Consider the following 23,800-nt stretch of genomic DNA (forward strand, 5'->3'; position numbering starts at 1 on the left):
TTATGCAAAGAAAGTTTATATATCTAACCTAAAAAATTAGAAATTAAATTATTATAGATCGTCCATAAACTCCTTAGCTATTTATATTCGGTTATTATTTTTTCAACTTTTAGTAGTTCTTTTAGCTATTTAAATTTTCTTGGCTTAAATTAAAAGCTCGTTAAAACAAAATATTTTATTAGTTATTAGCCGTTAAATTTTAGCAAAATTTACACTTTCATCCATTAAGAAGAAATTTAAAAAATAATTTATTAAAAAACTATAGCTTTGGGAAAACTTCAAATACTTTTAATGAAAACAACAATATATATATATAACAAAAATATGAGTGTGCCAATCGAATTAAAAAAAAAAAAAGCATAAACTTCAAATACCATTCATGTGGTTTCGTACTTTCTCATCTTATTACCCTATGGTTTAAAATGTATTAACTTAGTATCATGTGTTTTATTTTTTTCTTTTCGCAAGCTCCTCCGTTAACATTTCGTTAAATTATATACAAAAAACTTCAGATACCCTGTCTAAATTTATCGAATATACAGTTTAATATCTTTTAGTTTTAACTTTGTCACTTATTTAACGAAAAAAAAATTGACGAAAAGAGAAAATGAAATCACGGGGTACTAAATTGATACACTTTAAATCACATGATACTAAAGTGAAAAAGTATGAAACCACAAAAATAATATTGGAAGTTTATCCAAAAAAAATAAGGCCAAGGATCTGTTGTAAAATGCCCTCCAGTAAGGGGTGTCCCTGCAAAAAAATTTTCCATTTTGGAATTTACATATTTTTAGGTATTTTTTTCATCTATTTTGTGTTTTATTTATTTATTTATTTATTTATTTTACGGTGGTTGGCGGTAAAAATTAAGGTGAAATTTTGTTTTGGACTTTGGGGCGGATCTGGCCTTGGGACCGTCCGATCAGAAACGGACGGTGATGGAGGTGGGTAGGCGATGGATGACGTGGCATCTGACTCCGCCCGAGTTCGTTGCAGGCCAGCTCAGCAACCTGCAAGCGTCCAATGAGAAATAACTGGAGGCAGCTAATGCCCCTCTCTCTTTTAACCCTCCGTTTTTGCTGTTATTTTCGAAATTGCCCCTCTGTAGGATTCAAATCAACCGTTCGAATTGAGTTTCAGATGGAAAGCGTGGCGTGCGAAAACGAGAAATTTTCCTTAAACCTGGTGTGCCACGTCAGCGGTGCAGCATACATCTTCGCTTTGATTTTTTTTTTTAAAGTTCCATGAGTGTTTCTTACGTCGCTTAACTAATTTTACTTATTACGTGATATATTTATAGCTGGATAAAAATTTTATCGTGATGAATTAGTAATTTCAAAATATACACAACGGATCACAATATTAAACTGGTGGAAGGAGAAGTTGCAAGTTTCGACTGTATAAGAATCAGTAATTTTATCTCATAGTTCACACAAAGACTTAAATTTTTGAATTTTATCGTTATGAAAATATTCTTCATAAATATGAAATTTTCTGTCCGATCCCTAATTCTAAAATATATTGTACTTTAATTTCTATATTTTTAACTTTTATATTTAGGTCCATAAATTCTATTATTTTATTTGAATCAAAATTTATTATTAGAAATAAAAATTATAATATCAACATCAAATGCATGAGTAGCATGTTAACAATAAATTCAAACTCATGTCAATTTTCTAAAATATTAAAATAAAATTTGATTGAAAATAAGGACTAGAATAAAATATGATAAAATTTGAGGGCCAACAAGGCAATAGAGAATTTACATGGTGTTTGCTGACGTGTTACACCCGGTGTAGGAAGGAATTCCATTCAGAAACTAGGCTGGGGGAAATCTCGAAGATCTCCTTTTTTGACGGAAAGAAACATCACGTGCCAAAAATGTGGGCCCCGGTGATTTGGGGCACTGTGATTGGTTGTTTCTTATTTACAAATAAAAAAAAAATAAAAATTAAGAAGTTCTGGAAAAAAAATATATATGGGGAGATCCTAAACTAATTTTACTATTTATTTAAGTGAATAATAATTAATAGTAGAGAATATCTTTTGATTTAGCATCTTACATGCATGTGAAAGATTCTAAATTAGTGTTGTTGTTGTTGTTGTTTTTGAGAATAGTTAGGGCTTTAAGATGTCCAAATTAAAATTTTGGTAAAAATTTGTCATGGCACCTCGACTTTTAGCGTTTCTGATATAGCACCTCAATGTAATTCGTTCAATTGATTGGCTCGGTGAGTTTAATTATCGTAATTACTTTTTAGCAATAAAAACTATTGTTTTAACAATGAATATTACCAATTCTAACAATTTTTTGATTTTGTTAGCTAGAATAACGTAAAAAAAAAGAAGAAAATAGTAGTTGAGAAGGTGTTTTATAATGGAGATGGTCTTAGTACACCTAAAATTTTTAAAAATTATACATGGTGGTGTGTAGTGAAAGTTTTTAACTTAGTACTTCTTTTGGAGGGTTTGAAAATTGTGGACTTCGTGGTCAAGCAATATGCTCGAAAACTATTTGTCGTCGTCCAAAGACTCAAAAACTCGTTGTTTCTTAAGTCGAGCGACAAACGCACTTTGTCTCTTCTTGATATATTAAATTCCCTTGTGGTGTTTATATCACGTTGCTTTAACTCAATTTTATTTCAAAAAGAAAGAGGGAAAAAAGGTTAAAAATTGGAATGAGCGGAATTCGAAAAAATGAAATGAAAAATAACAAAATAGGTAGAACGTCATTGCCTATTTGATCAGAAATCCTGGAATCGTCTTTCTCATTCTTTTGATCCAAATTCAACACCTATTTGTTCGGCGGATCACGATAAATGTGTTTGGTCAGAATTATCACCTCTTCTATGATTTATACTTCTAAAGAAACAAATTGGAGAGATTTTGGTGTGCAACTATAAATCCATAGATGATGCTACGCAGAGAAATTACTAAGTTCGATAATAAAACTACTTAATAAATTAAAAAAAAAATTGCCCCATTAAAAAGTGTCTGAATTAGCCAAAATTTTGCCATTTGCGTCCTCGTGCATACGTAATAGTATTATACTCATGAGTGTGACATAAATAGCCTTAATTTTTATTTAACCTTCATAAACTTCTTATTTACTCTATTAACTATACCTACTAATTAAATGTTTAATCCAATCCATGTCCCTCTCTTAACAAAGACATTGGTGCATGGTTTGCTTATCTAATCAACACAAAAACTAACGCCTTATTAAGTGTGGGTATTTATACGTCAACGCACTCAATTGATTCACTTTATTAGTTCAAAGAAAGATAGCAATGTTATGATTTTTTTTTAGAAAACAGGTGTAAAGTTCATTGATTCTCAATTCACCATAAAATAAGATGGGGTAACCATGTTTAAAATACTCTTAATGATCGAAAGCTTTTCTTAGTTTTCTACCTTAAAAAATGCTCGAGATTTTTATTTGCCAAATGCATAAATGGTGCTTCTTAAATTACTTTTGGTTATTTCTAATATAATCTACCACTTTTTGTAGCAGTATGGAAGCAGCTCCAAAAGCTATGTTAGATGCCCATCGCTTAGAGTAAGAATGGAGCTTGAGTTCATGAGTTCAGGTGTTAGAATGCACCAAGAACACGAGATAAAGATTTAATCACAACATGCAATCGATAGTTTAATTTGAATTAATATACACTTAAAATTGTGTGGTGTTTTTGATATTAGCTTTGTTGCCATGTGGGATGATCCAAGAACGCTTGCAAAACCGGCAATTCGATCCGATTCCGGTTCTCGGATACGTTGGCTATTCGGTTTGTCAGTTTTCGCTGCCCTAATATTTCCAACAAGCTTTAATTTGAAAATCGAGAGATCATGAACAGGTTGTATGCATGTCTGTATATATAAGGAATTTCTGGGGTTCCTCTCTCTCTCTCTCTCTCTTCCCCCTACAGATTTTCACTTTCGCGATAAAATATCGTAAAAAGGAAGGGAAAAAAAAGAAAAAAATCATAACTAGAAGCATCCTAAAGTGGTTAAAACTTAGAGCTTATAAGGTTAGCTTTTGCTCGCGATATGCAAAAAGCAAAAGCTCATCTCATAATTTCAATCCAATTATCTAAGAAAAAAGACTAGAAATACAGATGCACCAGGTGAAGGCAATAATTGTAGAGCATTCGAATGCGGTGTTAGCGAATAAATTAGAGAATCTAACAAAGCTGCTATATGCTTTTCTTTGTGTGAAAATATATAGTACTAGAAATAAAACCCAGTGATTAATTAATTTCTAATCTTTAGCTAACTCAATATGGTCTAGAAACTAATTTGTTAATTACAAGTAGTATATATATGTGTGGTCCAAACCACAGAGTGTTAAGTGGCATTATTTAGCGCACCGAGAACGGTTAACCACATGTCTAAGTCGCCGAAAGTTGTTAACTAACCGAAAAAGGTGAACTGTTAAAGCATGTGAAGCCAAGCACAATATGATTAACCCATCTAGTACATTTAGTTTAGATGATTAATGCAGCGTTAGATCTCCGCGTGAAAAGGAAAATACATAAAAAAATATTTAATCAATACTTCTTCTACGTGTTTCTCGCCAATGAGAACTATGGAGAGTTAGAAAGTTGGGATGAGTTTTCAGTAAATCATTGGCTCTTCTGTAAACTAATGAGAAATTATATAGTCATTTCTTAGTGAAACCCTATTTTCAACTAGAAAAAATTGAAACTTGAATATAATCCTAGCAACAAATGGCTAGCTTTTGTTTCCGCTTTGACTCCAAATGACATAAATATACGGTTTCATTGTTTGGATCTGTTACATTTCCTACGTATATATGTTGTACAGCACTATTCAGATAATGCTTCATCGAACAGCATTACGCTCTGCTGCCGATTCTTACACTCTGTGCTCATGATCATACACAACCCATGTTTTCCACCACATCTAATTAAAGCCTCCCTTTTTTGTGTTGTGATCTGGAGAAGCATTGGATGCATAAGGAGCAATGAACATGTTTTGTGGCTCACATGCTGTGAAAAGTTAATAAAACAGAAGGGCAACTTGGCCAACTAGGTTAAAAACCCCACCACACATGCACTTCTTACTGGATGTGTGGGAAAAAGGAATGGACAAATGGGGAAGGAAACATGTGTGCTTCTCTCATTAGCTGTCATCTACTATGTGAAGTAATATATTGTGAATGACAATTTATGAAGAGCAACTCAACTGTATGTCCTTCTGAAATTGACCCATCAATGATTTTATCAAATTTTACGTACTCCAGCTATATATTTTTCAGCTAAAAAAGTGTGAATTATTTACTGAAAACTACGACCGATAACTCTTTTGGGGTACGTTTGATCCGACAATGTGGTTTCTAGTTTCATAATTCAAAACCTTCTGCGCTGCTGCGCTAATATCATATTAAGTTATGTGAAATAATTACTGGTCTCCAAAAGCTTAAGCAAGTATAGTGCAATGTTTTTGAAACAAAACTTTTTATGTCCTTTATTTTTTTAAGTTTTTAATTTTTAATTTTGTTTTTCTTTTTCACTGCAAATGCCACATGGCTTATTATGATCAGCCAAATTCACCTGTGAGTTCCAGTTGTCACCCATGGCCCCATGAGGCTTTAATGAGACCCTTTGCCTCTTCATCTTAGCCTCAGCAATGTTTATTTTATCTTATTTTTTATTTCATTGTATATATTTTATCTTTTCAAGTTTGTGTGTCATGGACTATTCATAAATGTAACTTATTCACACTTCATAAAAGCATAATAACTCAAAATTGTGTGTGACACTCCATTAATTAATAGTTCCCAATTCATTGATGATAGCATCTTAGTAGGGCACGTAAAAGTTTGGGTCTCAACATGTTTAATTAATATAATAATCATAATATAAGCACTTAATTTCAACCAGTTGGTTAGGTCCATCGAGATCTCGTTTACGTACGTACCATGCAGAAGAAGCGTATTTGTTCCTAAGAAGATATTCAAATTAGTACGTAATGTGTTTTTCGTTTAACAAAAGAGCCGTATACATGAATGAAATACAAAAAAACGTAATTTTTAGATTAGAAAAGACAATCCTAAACTATGAAAATTTTAACACATTTAAGAGATTAACAAAATTAAGCATGTAAGGATTAGAGTAGGTCTGAGGTAGATGATCACTTCAGAAGTGGAGGGTCGCAATATATCTCCAACTCTCTATACCAATTGGATATATATATTTTTTATAAAATTCAGAGTAATTTAAACACCATGAATACATTCTGTTTTATTTTTTTCTAAAATAATTTTATTTTGAGTTAAAGCTCCATACCATTTTTTTTAAAAAAAGGACCTTTGAGTAAATATTTTAGATAAGAAGGGTTAAAAGCTGGGGTTGGGTCAGGGCCCTTCACGTTGAATTCGAGTAAAATAAATGCACATTCGAGGCCATTCCATACGGTGCCCAAAACCTCAAATGATCGCATCGAATCATTCCGTGCCCGATGCCACTTCCAATATCCACCGTCCGATCGCAATAAAACGGCTTAAAATACACAATCTTAACCATCGTGTACTACCACACATCCGCAACGCATGCAAAACCAAAATATAACATATATAAATAAACAGTAGCTTTTTTTTTTTTTTTTTGATTTCGCTAAGAGAAGTTATTTAGAAGCAAGCAAAATTAGTTTTTTTTTGAGAAAAATGCAACATGCTATCGCTTTCGTTTAATTTTTAAAAATAAAATTAGCTGAAAATATAAAATAGTTAGACTTCGAATTGCAAAATTAGTTAATATGAATTAATAAGAGTATCAATGTAGATCTCCAATATGGACAATGTTTAAAGCAACACGTAAATGATAGAGGATATCAATTAGATGTTACATCACTATTTAAAGGTGCTAAAACTGCGAGAGATGAGTTTCAAACAGAACTTGCCAAAAAAGCAAGAAGAGGAAATATGGTTGATTGGGAAGCTGCAGTGTCTATAGTGTTAGGGGTGATCATGAGGAAGAGCATATACAGGTTCCAAGAAGTGGGCGAGATCGCGGCGGAGTGCATGTCCCTCTTCGTGTCGACCGTCCGATTCTCCAGGATGGTTTATCGCCGGCCGATCACGGCCTCGATTCGGGAGCCGGTGATCTTTTGGTTTGAGTAGGGATAGGATTTGATTCAGCTCAGTTCCCTCAATATTGTAGCAACAGGGAGTATATATATATATATATATGCTTAAGAGTTAGTTTCATTGAATAAACACAGCAAAATTATATCCTCTTCGTGAGAAAGTTATTCTACAAAAGTTCTTTTTAAGCAAAGTTTTTTTGAATTGTTGAAATCACTTTCTTTAAGAAAACATTGAACTACTTTGGGGCATATCTCAACTTCTTGTTCTCCTGTACCTTCTTGGATAATAAATTAGTATCTATACGGTGCGAGCCACTAACAATAAGAAAAGCTAGAGCGACAAGAAATGTCCACAAAGTAACACCTGCTATAGAATTGGAACGATTACCGAATCTAATTCAAGATAACTAAGCAAAGTTCACAAGGTTCATGTCATCTCCACAAGTTCAGGGGTTTTCAAAAAGATAATGAGACAACGAGGTGCTGTCTCATAGTAACTTAGAACTCTTATTGCTCCTAAGAACCCCCATAGAAAGCAAATACACAGAGCGTCAGTTCACAGTTTAGATAATGCCATGTCCATCACTTCGGCGAGAAAATCTGTAGCAAAGAAAGTGAGGCATATAAATTAGATAAGTTATCCACAAATGAAAGATACCAAAACTAAGGAACAGGAAATAAGAGAAAGAATTGTACTGGAATCTTCTTTTGTGAAGCATAGTGGCGGCGTTATTCTAAAGACATTCCCATGGAAGCCGCCCTTCCCGACCAAAACACCCATATCTGTTGCAGGAATCAAAGATCATAAGAAGATCATCTATTGGATGGTAGGCAATAATAAACTATTAAAGTTTTATTTGAGCAAACTCGCAACTTTTGGGACCAGTTTTCGGAACGACAGCTCTAATCAAGAAGCAGAAGTTCGGTAGGCAAAACGACCGTTTGGGTCCCAAGATCAGAAGCTCCAATTCGCGCTTAAGCCGGATTTACCTTTCATTTGTTCCATGACATGCAAGATCTCAGCTTTGGCCGGAGTTTTCTTTTCGTGGTCAGTTACTAGCTCAATTCCAAGCATCAAACCTCGTCCCCTCACATCGCCAATAACTGATAGAACACCAAACATGGGAAAATTGAGTAAACCAAGATATGTTTTAACTTTTAACAGAAAAGATACAGAGCTAGATGCATTAGAAATAGAAACAAATACTTACTTTCATGCTTTTCCTGTAGTGCTATTAGTCGATCTTTCAAGTAAGAACCGACGACATGTGCGTTCTCTTGAAGCTTCTCTTTCTCAAGCACTTTAAGAACAGCATGCCCACCAGCAGTGCAAACAGGATTGCCGCCAAATGTATTGAAATAGCTTCTACGAGTCAAAACCTGGGCGATTTCTGGAGTTGTAACAACTGCTCCTATAGGTATCCCATTTCCAATGCCCTGATTACATAGCACTTAAAACCATGAGAAATTTATCATAGAAGAGAGTACTTATCTAATGAATGGACAAAACATGCTAGAGAAGAGAATACGAGTCTCAGCATTAAAAGACTGTTTAGTGAGTTGGAGCTTGACCAGAAGTGTTATTTTAGTATAGCTGATTGAAGAAGCACTAATAGTTGTGCCATTATGTCCCTCTCCTTCCAGAAACAACTTTCCTCTCTAATAAAAGCATAAGCTCCAATTTGGAGTTTTTGTGTTTGAAGCCCAGCATCTCATTTCACTCCCCGATTTAGCAGACGCTAGCAACTTCTCTGTTTGTTAAACGCCTGGCTTGTACTTCTCTAATAGAGAAGCTATACCAGACGTCATACCAAACAGGCACTGACATAACGGCGAGACGCTTACATAATATTCACTCTTGTTTGTACCTTTGCCATGGTTACTATATCTGGCACCACTCCATGGGCCTCAAAGCTCCAGAAATGGCTTCCTGTGCGTGCAAATCCTGCCTGGACTTCGTCGGCTATACAGAGGCCGCCAGCTTTCTTTATTGTGTTGTATACAGCAGGCAGGTAACCTGGCGCTAATTCCAGTATTCCCCCAACTCCCTGCCAAGGTGTAGCATTTCAGTTTCAAAGAATTCTATCTGCAACTTAAATAATTATCTATCAAATTTAAAGAAAGCAAGTTATATCAAAACGAGAGAGTTCTCCTATAATAAACAAAATTTTAACGAATAGTTAAGTAGGTTGGATATGAGAGATTGGCCGTATGGAGGCAATGTACTTGTATAGCTTCTGAAATGAAACCAGCAACTCGCCCAGAAGTTCCAAATTCGATGATTTCTTGAACATCTCTGGCATACTTTTCACCATCTGAGCCAAAAGGACCTCTATATTGATCTGGATTCAGTGCATGGTGCACTCCGCTCTGCAAACAGCAAAACATGTAAAATACCGTAGTTATAAACTTCGAGAGGACCAACTTGTTATGTGCTATGGATAAGGATCATAACTCCCATAAGTACCTGGACAACATTAAATTTCCAGTTGCATTGGGCGGTTGCACCCATCGTTCCAGCTGCATTCCCATGATAAGCATTTCTGAGTGAAATAATATCATGACAACCAGTGTAAAGCCGAGTGATCATCATTGCCAATTCATTTGCTTCAGTTCCCGAATTCGTGAAGAAAACGACCTGCGAACGTGCGACAAACTCGTAAAAAGTTCAACTACATACAAAAAGCCTTACTTTCTAAAGAGAAAAAACATGTGGGAAAAAAAAAGAGAATAACCTTGAGATCACCCGGCAATTTGGAGGCTAACGCCTCTGCAAAATCGGCAATAGCATGGTTGAGGTATACAACAGTGGAATGCTGCAGCCGTTTCGTCTGATTTATAACAGCATCAATGACTTCAGGATGGCAGTGGCCGCAGCAAACGGTGGCAATACCGCCGAAAGCATCGAGATAGCGCCGCCCGTCTTCATCGAACAAGTACTGCATCTTCCCAGCGACGATGTTCAACTGCACAAATGCCACCATTAATCTCATTTTCAAGAATTCACCAGAAACTGCGCTGCCAAATTCTTATCATCTGACGCTATACTTACAAATTTCGAGGTAAAATTGAAAGTAAGGTACAAATGCCCGTTCAAAAAGTAGCATATTCGCTGCTCTTCTGTTAGTGAGAAGAACAAACATTTCGACAGTTTTAAGTTGCCAGATTCGAAAGTGAAAAAAGAAACAGAGCGAAGTTTATATGCACTAGTGAAACAAATATTCAGTGGTTTAAAATTTGACTGTTTTGAATGTTTATGATAAAATAACTCGAGCAACAATTATCTGTTTTCAGAGTCTCTTACAACAAAATTCACGATGATTCGTGTATAAATCTCACGTAATCTACTCCTTTTACAAGAGTGACTTATTCTCCTGTTATCAGCCCATCAGTCTAAGGATTACTTGCTTTAATATATATGCTAAGTATGGAACTATTATTGCTTGACGGTGACATAGAGATCTTTAAAATATGCATTTATCACTCTCTCAAGAACTATACAAGACACAAGGGTTGTGAAACAACCGTTGTACTCTAAGAGCTTAAGCTGTTAGAGAACGGTGTTTAAATATTTTTATATTTAACACTCCCCCTCGCGTCTGGACTCGAGACATTTTTTAGTCGGCCCATAACGTGGGCTTGAATTAAATGGAAGAAAATTAGTATGCTAGGAGCCTGGCGTGACTCGAACTCAGGACCTCCTGCTCTGATACCATGTGAAACAACCGTTGTACTCTAAAAGCTTAAGCTGTTAGAGAATGGTGTTTAAACATTTTTATATTTAACAAGGGTCAGCATACATTAAATTTATAATTACAACTTCGTATAAAAGAAAACAGTATATGAAAGAAAGAGAGATACAGATCCCTAGTATCAGCTGGCGTTAAACAATAATTCCAAAAGTTTGAGCCGGTAAAAATATACAAGTAATTCATCTAAAGCGTATAAACACAGCACTCATGAGTCTCGATTGTGATTCGATCCAATCAACCTTTCGCTACTTTGAACATAACTTGTCCCAATTTGGTCTCTCGCCATTTCGAACGTGATATGGCTCAATCCGGACTCTTGCCACAAGGACAAGATGCTGACCCATTTAAACCAACGCTAATTACTACTCTAAAATCCATAAGGAAAATGGCAAACAGCTGCAATACACACAGCAAATAACCGATTTTTTCTAAAAACCCAAGTTACTGAAGAACAACCTTTTAATCATTTATATATTCAACAATCTCCTGACATATATATATATATATATATATATATATATATATATATATATATATATATATATATATATAGTGCGTCTGGTATGCTTCTGGAAGCTCGGAACGCTCCATGCTTCCAAGTCGTTTTCGATGTTCGGACATTCGAATCGACGATCAGCTCCGTTAGACTTGATCTAGAGTATTTTAAGTATCGAGAAAATAAATTTTGCGATTTTTTAATATCATTTGCCTAGTGATCGAAATAGCTCAAAATCAACGGCTGAAAATAAAAATGTTACAAAATATGATAATATGATATTAAAATTTTAGATCAAAAATATTGATCTTAATTTATATAGTATAAAGAATTTTCTATCAAAATTTCGCGTGATTTGAATATTTCTAAACCATTAAACTTGCAAACGGCTCACCACGGCCATTAAAATTATTGATTTTGAGCCCCTTCAATTACTAGAAAATTATATCGAAAAATTACAAAATTTATTTATAGGTACTTCAAATACTCTAGATCAAGTTTAACGGAGCCGATCGTCGATTCGAAAGTCCCAATATCGAAAACGACTTGGAAGCATGAAAGGCTCCGTTCTTTTAGAAGCATACCAAGCTCACTATAGTATAGTAGCCATGGCCTATATATATATATATATATATATATATATATATATATATATATATATATATATATATATATATATAACAAAAAAACCTTTTTGTTACTTTTATTTACTTAGACATATGTTTTTTTTTTAAAAAAATAATAACTAAAAATCGTCCTCAGACCCACTCCACTGAGCAGCAGAGATTGATCGCATGACAAGCTCCTCCTAGATTCAATCTCGACCGTTGAAAACGACAGCTCGATTGATTGAACGCGTATAAACCGTCCAAATCCCGGACTACACTCGAAACCTCACAATAATTAAACAATAACGAAACAAAATAAACTTAAAAATAAAATAAAATTTACACGACAAAATCCTCACCGAAAATTAGAAAACTCACAAAATTTACTTCTTTTAAAAAATTAAAAATTATGAAAAATTATGTTGACCGTGGGAATATACGTACGGGGTTCTTGTAGAAGTAGAACATGGAGGGGCTGAGGAACTCGGATCGCTTCCGGAGGATCTCGGCCGCTCGTGGCCCATCGTACGGCGGAGGGGCGTAGGCGAACGGGGGCATTTTGGGAAGGATCGCGCCCTCCTCGCGGGCCGCGGCGAGCCCCGAGCGGGCCCGTTTGGGGCCCAGAGTCGAGTAGAGCCTTCGAAAGAGGAGCCTCATTTCGCAAAAAAAAAACAGAAAAAGAAATATAGGCCCTTTTCGGGAAGGGCGATGAAAACGTTTCTCGCTCTAGGGGTTATGGTTGTTCCCAAAAAGGGCTCGGTAATGGAGGAGGGTGAAGGGGAATACTCTTCTCTCTCTTCTCTCTCTCTCTCTCTCTCTCTCCTTTTTTTTTTTTTTTCCCTCCCTTTCTCTCTCTACGATCTGTGTAATGGGGTGGAGAAACAGAGAGGAGCGGAGGGGGTGGTTATAAATGGGAGGAGGAGATCCAGTTCATCAAAAGGAAGCTTTTGTAAAATGACGAAATTGTCCTCATTTGTTGAGATAAGACTACGGGATGAAAATAGAAATTATTAATTTCCATTGTTGTTATTTATTTTATAAGAATATAATTTTTATTTTTATTTTAGGAAAAATTTAAAATTTCTCGTGTGATTTCGCACTTTCTTATTTTCGTACTCTATGGTTTAAAGTGTACGAAGTTAATACTCTATGATTTCGCACTTTTTCACTTTAGTACCATGTGGTTTCAAATGTACCAAGTTAGTACCTTGTGGTTTTATTTGTGTATCAAATTAGTACATTGTGGTTTCAATTTTATCTTTTTATTATCCATTTTGGGGTATCTAATTTAACAAAATATTAAACCACAAGGTACTAAAATGAGAAAGTGCGAAGCAATAGGGTGCTAACTTGATACACTTTAAACCACATGGTATTAAAGTGAAAAAGTGCGAAACTACAGGAGGAATATTTGAAATTTTCCCTTTATTTTATTAAAGAATAATTAAATTTATTTATTAGTTCAATCTAACTTTGAATTTGGGATTGACTCGTTCCAAAATAAACTATTCAAAATTCTTTCACATAAACACCTCCCTCTCATTACTTCATCATCACTCTCCTCTCTCATCATTAAAACCCTCTCTTAAAATTCTAAATTTTTATTTCAATAACTAATCAAATATTTTTGAATAATTCGTTATTTCATTTCTCATTTCTATTCGAATCATGGACCAAACATGCCCTTAGAGCTTATTTGGTTCATCTATTTTAAAATATAAAATCAAATAAAATTTATTGATTCTGATAGTAATTATTTGATTTATAGAAATCAAATTCTAATTTTCATTATAATTTGGAATTAAAATAACCCTATCCATTTATGGCTCAATCCGACTTTTAATTCCACATTAACTCGTTCCAAAATAAATAACTCAAAGCTCTCTCTCATAAACAACTCCCCCGTTTCTTTTTTTTTTCGCTCTTCTTTTTCTTAACCAAAACTTTTTCTTAAAAGTTTAGATGTTCATTTCAATTTTTATTCTAATAATGAACCAAATATTTTTGAATAATTTATCATTCTATTTTTCATTCTAATACCATCCAGTTCTATTTGTCAATATATTCCAATTATAAGCCAAATATACCCTAATTTTTTCATTAGATAGAAATTATTCACTACTTTTCTTCCATAAATTATCATTAAAAAGGAAATTTTGTTCTCTCCAAATATTCTTTTCATAAATAAAACAAAAATGGGACGCTGCTCTGTAGTATTAAATCTCTTGAAGCATTGATTTTAGGCTCCATCTACAATTGTGAAAGTATAATTTTACCATTATATGTTTAATATATATTATATTTTTTTATATATCTTTTTAGATTTTTAGTTAATAATATTAGATAGAGCTCCAAACCCAATTAGTTCTCAACACAAGTAAAATATGACCAATTTGCGTAAAAAAATTTACTAGTTTCGAGCTTTTGCAAAAATAGACCGTTTTTTTGGATTTTACAGATTCGGATCGAATTTTCAGAAAATTAACGAAAATACCTTCTTTTTTTTTTTTTCTCTCTAGCTCTTTTTTTTTCTTTCTCTCCAAAGAAGACGACGGAGCCGTCCAGAGTCTCTGGCCCGCGCGCCCTCACCCTCGCTCGTGCACTCCCCTGCCTTCCTCACCTCCAACTCCGTCAAAGCCACGCCGTGACTCTCTTTTTTTTCTTTTTTTTTTTTTTTCCTCCGACCCTTCATCACCTTCCCAACTCTTTATGATAGTAAAGAGAATAACGCCGAATCCTCTTCCTTTTTTTTTTATCGTTTTTTTTCTCTCTTCGACCCCCTTCCACCACCTCTGCGATCCTCCACAACGGTAACAAAGACAATATCGTGTCCTCTTCCTCCACTTCTATCGGCGTAGGTACCGACGTCGGCACCAGAGAAGAAGGATTCAAAGTGAGCGTGAGTGAGAGTGTAGCTAAAAAAAAATGCAGAAAAAAAAGAGAATAAAATATAAAGAAAACTATTTTTTTCTATGAAAAAAATTAAAGAGAAAAAAAAGAAAATAATAAAATTGCACTGTTTTTAGATAAACGTTACACTGTTTTAAAAAAAACTTATACTATTTGAGAGAAAAATTACACTTTTTTACTCAAGTTGCGTTGTTACAACTTCATTATCTTCTTCTTTCCTTTCTAATTCTTTATTTTTCATATAGAAAAAATATTTTTTATATTTTATATTTTATATATTTTTTATTGGCTCTGCTCTCACCCGCGCTCATTCTAAGTTCTCTTTCTTTGGCACCGGTATCGGTGCCTATGTCGGCGAAATTGGAGGAAGAGGACGTGGAGCGCTGTTCTCGTTACCATCATGAAGAGTGGCGAAGGCGGTGGAGGAGGGCGAAGAGAAAAAAAAGAACGGAAGAAGAAAAGGACAAGAGAAGAAAAAAAGAGAGAAAAAGGATGTGACGCTGGGCTCTTTATTATTGTAAAGAGACTGGGAGGCGGTGGAGGAGGGCTGGAGAAAGGAAAAAAATGGTCATAGCACGGCCTCAGTGGGGTCGGAGGCAAAGGAAGCTGAGGGGTGCGCAAGCGCAGGTGGGGGCACGTGGGACAGAGGCGAGGCTGGACGCCTCTGCCTTCGCCGTCCTCTTCGGAGAGAGAAAAAAAAATTGTGAGAAAAAAAAGAGAGAAAATAGAATAAAGATATTTTTGTTAGTTTTTTAAAAGTTCGATCCGAATCTGTAAAATTTAAAAAGCTGATCTATTTTGCAAAAGCTCGAAACTAGTGAATTTTTATACAAATAGACCTTAAAAATATTAAAAGCAATTACTAAGTGAAAGTTTTAATAGAGTTTGAGCTTACAATATGATCTCAAATGGGCCTGCGTTACGTGGAGGAAATATTAACCCATTACAATTATAATTTACTAAATTAGCTAAAAAATCGTTGTCAATTGACCCTTGTCACAACCAACTTTTTGAGTTTGTCATTTTATTGTGTCCATGTAATGCGGTCCACATTTTTTCTTTTTTGTTTTTATTTTTGTTTTGTTTTCGTATTGGTTAGGTGCATGATGAAAGGGACAAAAGGAAAAAAAAAAAAGAAAAAAAAAAGTAGCATTGTTTTGTAGTTCATTGAGTGACAAAGTGAAAATGATAATAGAACTTTGCCTTGGTGGAAGGGTTGGTGAAGTTGCTATCTTAATGCCTTATTAAAAAATTGGGGTTGGATTAAGAGTACACTAAAAAATTATTATGTGACATTTTATTTTGATAACATATTTTATTTTTAATTATTTAAAAAATATATTGATCTTAGTTTTAAGCAAATTAAAGGAGAGTAATACAATAAAAAAATAAAATGTGCCATCACAATAATTTTTTTGTTTATAGTAGAGCCAAACTCACACCAAAAAAAAAAAAACACCTTTAGTGGAGGAGTTTCCAACAACGTCTCATTAAAAAGTTTCGATCCGCTGTCATATGTAATATGTTAAGATTGTTTTTATCTACAAGCTGTAACCCCTCTTTGGAGTTTATTTTCTTTTCATATTTTAGTAACGAACTTTTAGATGAAGCAAAACTAACGCATGACAGTGAACCAACGAAACATTGTTGAGGTCCTCGATGAAGTTTTATCCATGTAAAAGAGTGATATGTATTGGGTATATATCTATTTAGGGAACTTTTGAGTTAATAGTATCATGCCATAGCTTTTTTGGTTACTAACCAACTATCCTTTAATGCAAAGTGACTCAATTTCCCCAATTGAATGCAATTCCTAGAGAGTGTATCCTTTTCCAACGAAAACGAGATCTAGTATTTTTAGATATAGGTGCCATATTTGTTAATTTGCATTTAATAATATTTTCTCATATTTTTTTACACTAGAAATTAAAGATAAATTTACTTTTAGAATTGTATGGCAAAAAAACTAAAATAATAAACTCTTTAAGACAATACTTTGATGAGTGTGTTAGATCCTAATTAACATAGGGTGTAATATTGAATAGAATTTTCAAATCAAAGATCAAATTTTTAGATAAAAATTGTACGAGTATCGTCCGCAAACTACTAGTTTCTAGTTTGGAGACGATGCCGATGAGCACTATGTGATGAGCGCGCGCCCATCTCTACCCTCTTTCTCTTCATCTGCTACATTCTTTCTCTTTCTCTAAAAAATTTTTCTTTTGTTTTGCTTTCATGACGTAGGTTCACCACGCGACGCCAATTCGCATCGTCCCAAACTAATAGTTTGGAAGCTGTGTCCATCTAATTTTTGGCCATATTTGTCTATTCCTACGAATAGACAAATAGTTTCACTTGTCCAAACAAGTGAGAGTGCGTCCTTTTCATACACGTGGCCCTCAAAACGTGTGCAATGATATCATCCCTAGTTCTTATTTTTATACGATGTGCAGTGATAAGTTGGTACAAATTTTCGGTCCACAGACATGTTGCAAGCACAGTACATTTTGTGAAACTCTGGTAGAGACGACATTTTCAAATAAAAATAATTTGAACTTTTGCTATTGTTAAATTTAGCATAAACATTTTAGGCTTACACTATTTTAAATTCATTATTCAATTTTAAAAATTCTTTCTTTACTTAGAAATAGGGGTGGCAATTCAGTTCGCTGTTTGCGAGCCAGCTCGTGTTTGAGCCTTAAGATCGAATCGCTCATTTGGTAAAACAGTCGAATGCGAGACTAAATTTTTCAGCTCGTTTAATAAACGAGCTGAATACGAGCCACTTTATCTGATTTATTTGCCGGCTCGTACCCTTCTAATTGGAGGCATAAAAGAAAAACAAGTCATTTTTCTTTCTTTCTTTCTTTTTCTCCTTAAGTTGACTTTGTTTTCCTCAATTTTTACTTCTTAAACTCGTTGGAGCTAGTCTGATTCCGTCACATTTTAAACTAGACTCAAGATTATTAAAAGTGCTTATAAATCTAAGATATCTGATAAGATATCCAAGCCAACCAAAACTAACTCAATTAGGTCAAAATTAGGTATTCCCATGAGCCCCAATCTACATATGGTTTTTTTTATATATATATATATAGATTGAGTGTTAAGCTGGGCCAAAGGGATACATAGTGAGTGTTTGACATCTTTATTATCATGATGTAGTAATATATTAATATAACTGTATGCTACTTACTAAATAAAATAGATTAGATTAGATTGGATTAGATTAAGTGGCATGAAATTGCGCATGACACTTTGCGGAGAATCTTATCTGATTGAAGCTGAAGGATCCCAATCATAGCTGACTCATCCATCACAATCATCATTTGACATGGGCCTAATTTGTTTAATTTTCTTGGAAAATGAATACATTATAATTTTTTTTTTTTTTTAGAAAAAGATAACATGTTATCCGCTTTATTTACTTTTGTTAAAAATAAACTTAGCTAAAAGTGTGAATTAACTAGATTTCAAATTTGGAACCTCGAGTACCAACGATCAAATCTTTGTCACTAGTGCTAGGAGCGGTCGATCGGTTAACTTATTCATTGTAGGTTAACTTTGTACACAAAAAATGTATCTTAAACAATAGAAATAGGAAAATGAATATTTAAACCAAAGAAAAATTTGCCTTGGCCATAGCATAATTGCCATTACTAAAACCTCCCGGGAGAGTCTCTCCTACAGAGTTTGTGTGCATAAATCAATTAAAAAATTATATATATACTGTGCGTGCTAACATATCAAGGGCCTTAAACTTTGCACAAATCTTCACGCAGTGTAATGACGAGAATGGGCCTTGCCCAGTTTTTTAACTTGGTTTTGGACTTTAGCCACAGTAAATAAAAGCCTAAAAACTATGTGACGAGTCGCAAATAGCAGTACAAATGGGCTGTGATAACTAGATATCGATCTGACCCGACCCGACCCGAGCCATCCAAATAGTACAAACAATGCCAACAAACTACGGCCCTTTATTTCTAGCTCATGGGCCAACAATAACTACAAGCCCACAAGCAGTTCGTGGGTCCCATCGGCCTACTTTTTGTGGGAGCAAATTTTACGTCTATATAGGGTGACATTTCGGTTCTCAAATTTTATTATTTTATCATAATTTTAAGTCAAAATTTTGTGATCAACATCTACAGTATAAATTAGCTGTCCAAATATATTGTCGCATCAGCGACTCGTCATCATTCAATCAGCTAATAACTGTGGATGCTTTTTGAGTGCCCGGTGTGGATCAGGGCTTTTTTTGACCGAATAATTTGACTTCATTAAAGCTGCGGGCATTAGTAGACGTAGAACAAACTGCTCGATCGGTAGCAATTCGCGCGCACTCCCGGCGAGTGCGGTGGCGGTGATGGATCGGCGCTTTGCGGAGCCGAGCCGCGATGGCGACATGCATGTGACGTGCGTAGTACGTGATCGAGTGGTGTGTGGTGGGCCCCCACGTACGCATGCACGTACACTAGAATCTAGCTACGTCCCCCTCCCCCCCTCCCCTTCTCACCGCCCCATGCGTGGAGGTGAACCTTTGCTCCTGCTGCATGGAGAGAGAGAGAGAGAGAGAGAGAGAGAGAGAGAGATTCTGGACGGAGAAAGATAAGGATTGCTCTTCGGTGGGTGGGTGCATGGGTGAGTGAGAGGTGTAGCAGAACTAGTTCCATGTTTTAACTCGGCTAAAAATATAAAATAGCTAGATTTTTGAACTTAAGAACTCAGATACCAACCATATATCAAGTTTTTAACCAACTACGCTTGGTATATATGTATATATATATGGTCGGTGATATTTTAGTGTTTGCTTTGATCTTTTAATGAAGAACTTGAAGGAAAATTATTTCTCAGAGAAAGTAATGTTATTTATACGTGTGAAAATGAATGCAAGTTTCACAGCTTCTCTATTCGAAAAATTAACTAATTTTTCGCACTAGTTTTATCCCATTTCTTATTTTCTTAATTCTAAACACCCGAAAAAGTTTTCTGGATCGGTTGTGGATAAAAGAAATGAGATTTCGAGCTTTAAAATCAAAAGTTTTAATTTGGTATTTCAGATTCCACTACCGAAGTTTTATAATATTAATCAAATAGCGTTTTCTTAAACAGAAACTATATTCTATAAATAGCAGGGCCAAATTAAAATCCTAAAGATGCGTTTGGTTCGAATTATGCTGGTAGGATTACAGGCAACCCTGTTAGAATTACCGTGTTTGGTTCACCCGGTATGTAATCGGATTGTTAATATAACATCACAAGAATTACACAAAAAATATTAACGTGAGTGGGTGTGTATCTTGCATTACTAAAAGTCAGTAATACTGTATATTATGTAAAATGATAATTTTACCCATTTAACTCCTGAAACCCTTTCAATACGTCATTTTAAAAAAATTAATTTAAAATTTTGAATTGTCAACTTTTAAATTTTAAATTTTGAATTTTAATTTTAAAATTTTAAATTTTAAATTTTTAAACTTCAAATTTAAATTTGAATTTAAATTTTAGATTTTAAATTTCAAATTTAAAATTTAAAATTTAAATTTCAAATTTAATTTAAATTTTTAAATTTCAAATTTTTATTTTTAATTTTTGAATTTTAAATTATTAAATTATTAAATTTTAAATNAAATTTGTATTTTAATTTCTGAATTTTAAATTTAGATTTTTAATTTTTAATTTTATATTTATATTTATTTTTATATTTTAGATTTTAAATTTATAAATTTATATTTATTTTTATATTTATAATTTAAATTTTTAATTTTATATTTATATTTATTTTTATATATCTATTGTTTAAGTCGCCGACTCATAGACTCATAGTTATGTAAAGCCAAACGCCTCTTTAGATGCAAGTTTGGGGCCGGGCTATGCCCAGGCCCAACAGGGTAGTGAAGTATCCTGGGGGCCGGGGGTTTGTTCTCTCTCCTTTTTTTGTCATCTTTCAATTGATTATTATTATTTATTATGTATATGCACCCTTTAAATGCTATGTGCTAGATAGTGCACACCTAGATAGCAATCTTTATGACTCTCGTCATCATGCGTGTTGGATCGAAGTGTGACCACAAAACTATTGTGAGGCTCTCCAAGCTATAGAATCATGACTTGTATTTCTACTCGCTTCGTTTATTTTATTTAAAGTTAAAATATGTTTTTTTTGTACTATACAAAATAATTGATTTATATAAAAGTTTAAGCTACCAAAAAGGGTACAAACGTATGTAGCTAGGGAACAACAACGCAATTTTGTGTGTGAACTCAATCCATTAGAAAGAATATTATATCTAGGAAAATTAATTAGTTACCAACATAGAATTAATGGTTTTACCAAATATTTCATCAGATGCTATTTTTAGCTTTAAAGCAACCAACCACTTTTCCATACTGGCCAACAAGGAACCACATATCCTCATGGTCACAGCCACAACCAAGACCCATCACAATCCACACTCATTGCTATATTGTTACCACACGCACCCCTTCCAATATAAATAAGCAACTCATTCACTCCCCTTTCCCTTAAGATCATCCTCATGACCATGCCTCTTCCTCCTCCTCCCCCTTCTTCTTCTTCTTCTTCGCTCCAATGGCTAAGCTTAGTAGGAACACTGTGGCTTCAATCCATCAACGGCGCGAACTCCGACTTCCCGGTATACTCATCGCAACTCAAAGACCTCAAACACTTCTCTCAAGTCCAACTCAACTTCCTCGCCTTCGCCTCCGATGCGGGGAAACTCTTCGGATGGTCTTCTGGGATCGCTGCAAACCACCTCCCTCTCTGGCTCGTCGCGGTCATCGGCGCCGTTCTCGGGCTCATCGGCTACGGGCTTCAGTTCCTCTTCTTAGAAAACTCTAACCTATCCTACTGGCACCTCTTCATACTCACTTCCCTAGCCGGAAACGGCATATGCTGGATCAACACGGTGTGTTACCTCATATGCATCAAGAACTTCTCTTTCGATTCTAGGGTTGCAGTAGGGATATCCACGAGCTACGTGGGCCTAAGTGCGAAAGTGTACACGGTCGTCGCAGAAGCCGTGTTCTCCCCAAGGGCTAAATCTAAAGCTAAGTCCTACCTCCTCCTCAATGCAGTTACACCAGTTCTAGTCACCACACTAGTCGCGCCGTTTCTTCGAGTCGTCGACGCGAAGCACAAAGAAGGGAAAAGAGATCCTGCTTTCGTCGCGATGTTCGCGATAACGCTAGCAACCGGGGTTTGCGCCGTGGCGGGGAGCATCGGCTCGGCATCGCCAACGGGGTTCTCCTCGAGAGAGCACATGCTGAGCCTGGGCGTGCTCTTGGCTTCTCCTTTAGTAGTTCCCGTGGCTTTTAAGTTGAAAGAGAGCATAAGCGACATATGGGGGGAGAAGAGAGAGAGGAGAGTGCACGGCTTAAGTGTCGATGAGATAGAACTAGGAGGAAGAGAGAGAGACATGGAGGAGGAGGGGAAAAAGGAACAAGAAGAAGAAGAAGAAGAAGAAGAACAACAACAACAAGTGGTTGTGGCTGAGGAGGAGATGATGAGGGGAGGAATAGTCGAAGGGGGAATAGAGGAAGTTGGAGGGGTTAAGATGCTAAAAAGGGTGGAGTTTTGGTTGTACTTTTTGAGCTACATGTTTAGTGGGACTCTAGGGTTGGTGTTCTTAAACAACTTGGGTCAAATAGCCGAGTCGCGTGGGCTCGGTGAGACTTCCACTTTGGTCTCGTTGTCGTCCTCCTTTGGCTTCTTCGGGCGCCTCATTCCCGCTCTCTTGGACTACTCCTCCTCCAAGTAAGAAACTTATTTTTTAATTCCATGCATGCATGCATGCATGCATGTGCTCTAAATATTATCTACTCCTCGCAGTGAGTAGTCGATTTAATTCACTGTAGTCCATATTGCTTGAAAATTCATGTCCTGATGATTTTTTTTTTTTTCCGATCATTTTCTCAGGGCTAAGTACAAGGTATCAAGGTCCTTATCAATGGCAATACTCATGGCTCCAATGGCTGGGTCCTTCTTCTTGCTCCTCAACTCAACCACGATTTTCTTATACCTCTCCACCGCTATCATCGGCGCGTGCACCGGCTCCGTCACATCCATCGCCGTATCCGCCACCTCCGAGCTCTTCGGCAAGAAGCACTTCGGGGTGAACCACAACATTGTTGTCACCAATATCCCCGTTGGGTCCTTTTGCTTTGGCTACTTAGCTGCTTTTCTCTACCAAAAAGGTGCTGTTGGAGGAAGCCATAAGTGCTTCGGGAGTGGATGCTACAACACCACCTTCATTATTTGGGGCTCCACTTGTTCTATAGGAACTGTTCTGTGTACAATACTCTACGTACGGTCTCGGAGACTCACGTTACCTAAGATTATTTAGTTAACATGTTACAGATATACGTACGTATACCGTATAGCTAACTTCAGGTGATACTCCTTTTTTCTGTTTTTTGAATGGGTTTTGAGTGTCACCACTTTACAATCTCAGGTTGTGGAGTTTTTAATTTCATATGTGTTTAGGATAGCTCTCATGTGAACGATGGGTTTCACAAAAACAGTATCAAGTGAAATACTAAATATTTATAATTATGTATATTTTCTTGCTGCAGCAATACACAAAAACAGTTGGTAAGTACATGTTGTTTAACATTTGGATCCTACGTCACTCTTATGCAACCCAAAAAAAAAAAAAAGAAAAAAAAGAAGAAATGATCAATTAACTATGCCTACTTTACTATGCATATGCAAATGAATGTATGGATTGAGTACTCTGATCCAATAATTGCTTGACCATTAAAACAGCTTTTTTGACTTTTTTGAAAAAGTTTTGTTCGATGAATACAAAAAACATAACAAATCTAAAATCCCTACTAATTCGTACTTTTTTTTTTTTGTTGGGAGATTACATATATTTAACAGAGTTCTGCTAAAT

At 35.3% G+C, this 23,800-nt stretch overlaps 2 protein-coding genes across 2 annotated transcripts; one reads left to right on the forward strand and one right to left on the reverse strand.

The window, feature by feature from the left end:
• LOC109728129 (alanine--glyoxylate aminotransferase 2 homolog 3, mitochondrial-like) lies at positions 7,463 to 12,835 on the reverse strand. The gene is made up of 9 exons (XM_020258459.1): positions 12,414 to 12,835; positions 9,849 to 10,079; positions 9,581 to 9,751; positions 9,340 to 9,483; positions 8,982 to 9,161; positions 8,325 to 8,550; positions 8,104 to 8,217; positions 7,810 to 7,896; positions 7,463 to 7,713 (listed from the first exon to the last, which is right to left on the reverse strand). The coding sequence occupies exons 1-9, from the start codon at positions 12,624 to 12,626 to the stop codon at positions 7,670 to 7,672; spliced, it is 1,410 nt and encodes a 469-aa protein (XP_020114048.1). The 5' UTR covers positions 12,627 to 12,835; the 3' UTR covers positions 7,463 to 7,669.
• Positions 21,393 to 23,500, forward strand: LOC109727821 (protein NUCLEAR FUSION DEFECTIVE 4-like). The gene is made up of 2 exons (XM_020258014.1): positions 21,393 to 22,659; positions 22,822 to 23,500. The coding sequence occupies exons 1-2, from the start codon at positions 21,422 to 21,424 to the stop codon at positions 23,246 to 23,248; spliced, it is 1,665 nt and encodes a 554-aa protein (XP_020113603.1). The 5' UTR covers positions 21,393 to 21,421; the 3' UTR covers positions 23,249 to 23,500.

Source organism: Ananas comosus, linkage group 23 (assembly GCF_001540865.1).
Source record: "Ananas comosus cultivar F153 linkage group 23, ASM154086v1, whole genome shotgun sequence".
NCBI lineage: Eukaryota > Viridiplantae > Streptophyta > Magnoliopsida > Poales > Bromeliaceae > Ananas > Ananas comosus.

Coding starts and splice junctions, on each gene's coding strand:
- LOC109728129 (XM_020258459.1), bottom strand. CDS start 12,626: ATGAGGCTCCTCTTTCGAAGGCTCTACTCGACTCTGGGCCCCAAACGG. Junction 10,080..12,413: donor TCTACTTCTACAAGAACCCC/GTACGTATATTC, acceptor GCATTTGTGCAG/TTGAACATCGTCGCTGGGAA. Junction 8,218..8,324: donor ACTACAGGAAAAGCATGAAA/GTAAGTATTTGT, acceptor GTGTTCTATCAG/TTATTGGCGATGTGAGGGGA.
- LOC109727821 (XM_020258014.1), top strand. CDS start 21,422: ATGACCATGCCTCTTCCTCCTCCTCCCCCTTCTTCTTCTTCTTCTTCG. Junction 22,660..22,821: donor TTGGACTACTCCTCCTCCAA/GTAAGAAACTTA, acceptor TCATTTTCTCAG/GGCTAAGTACAAGGTATCAA.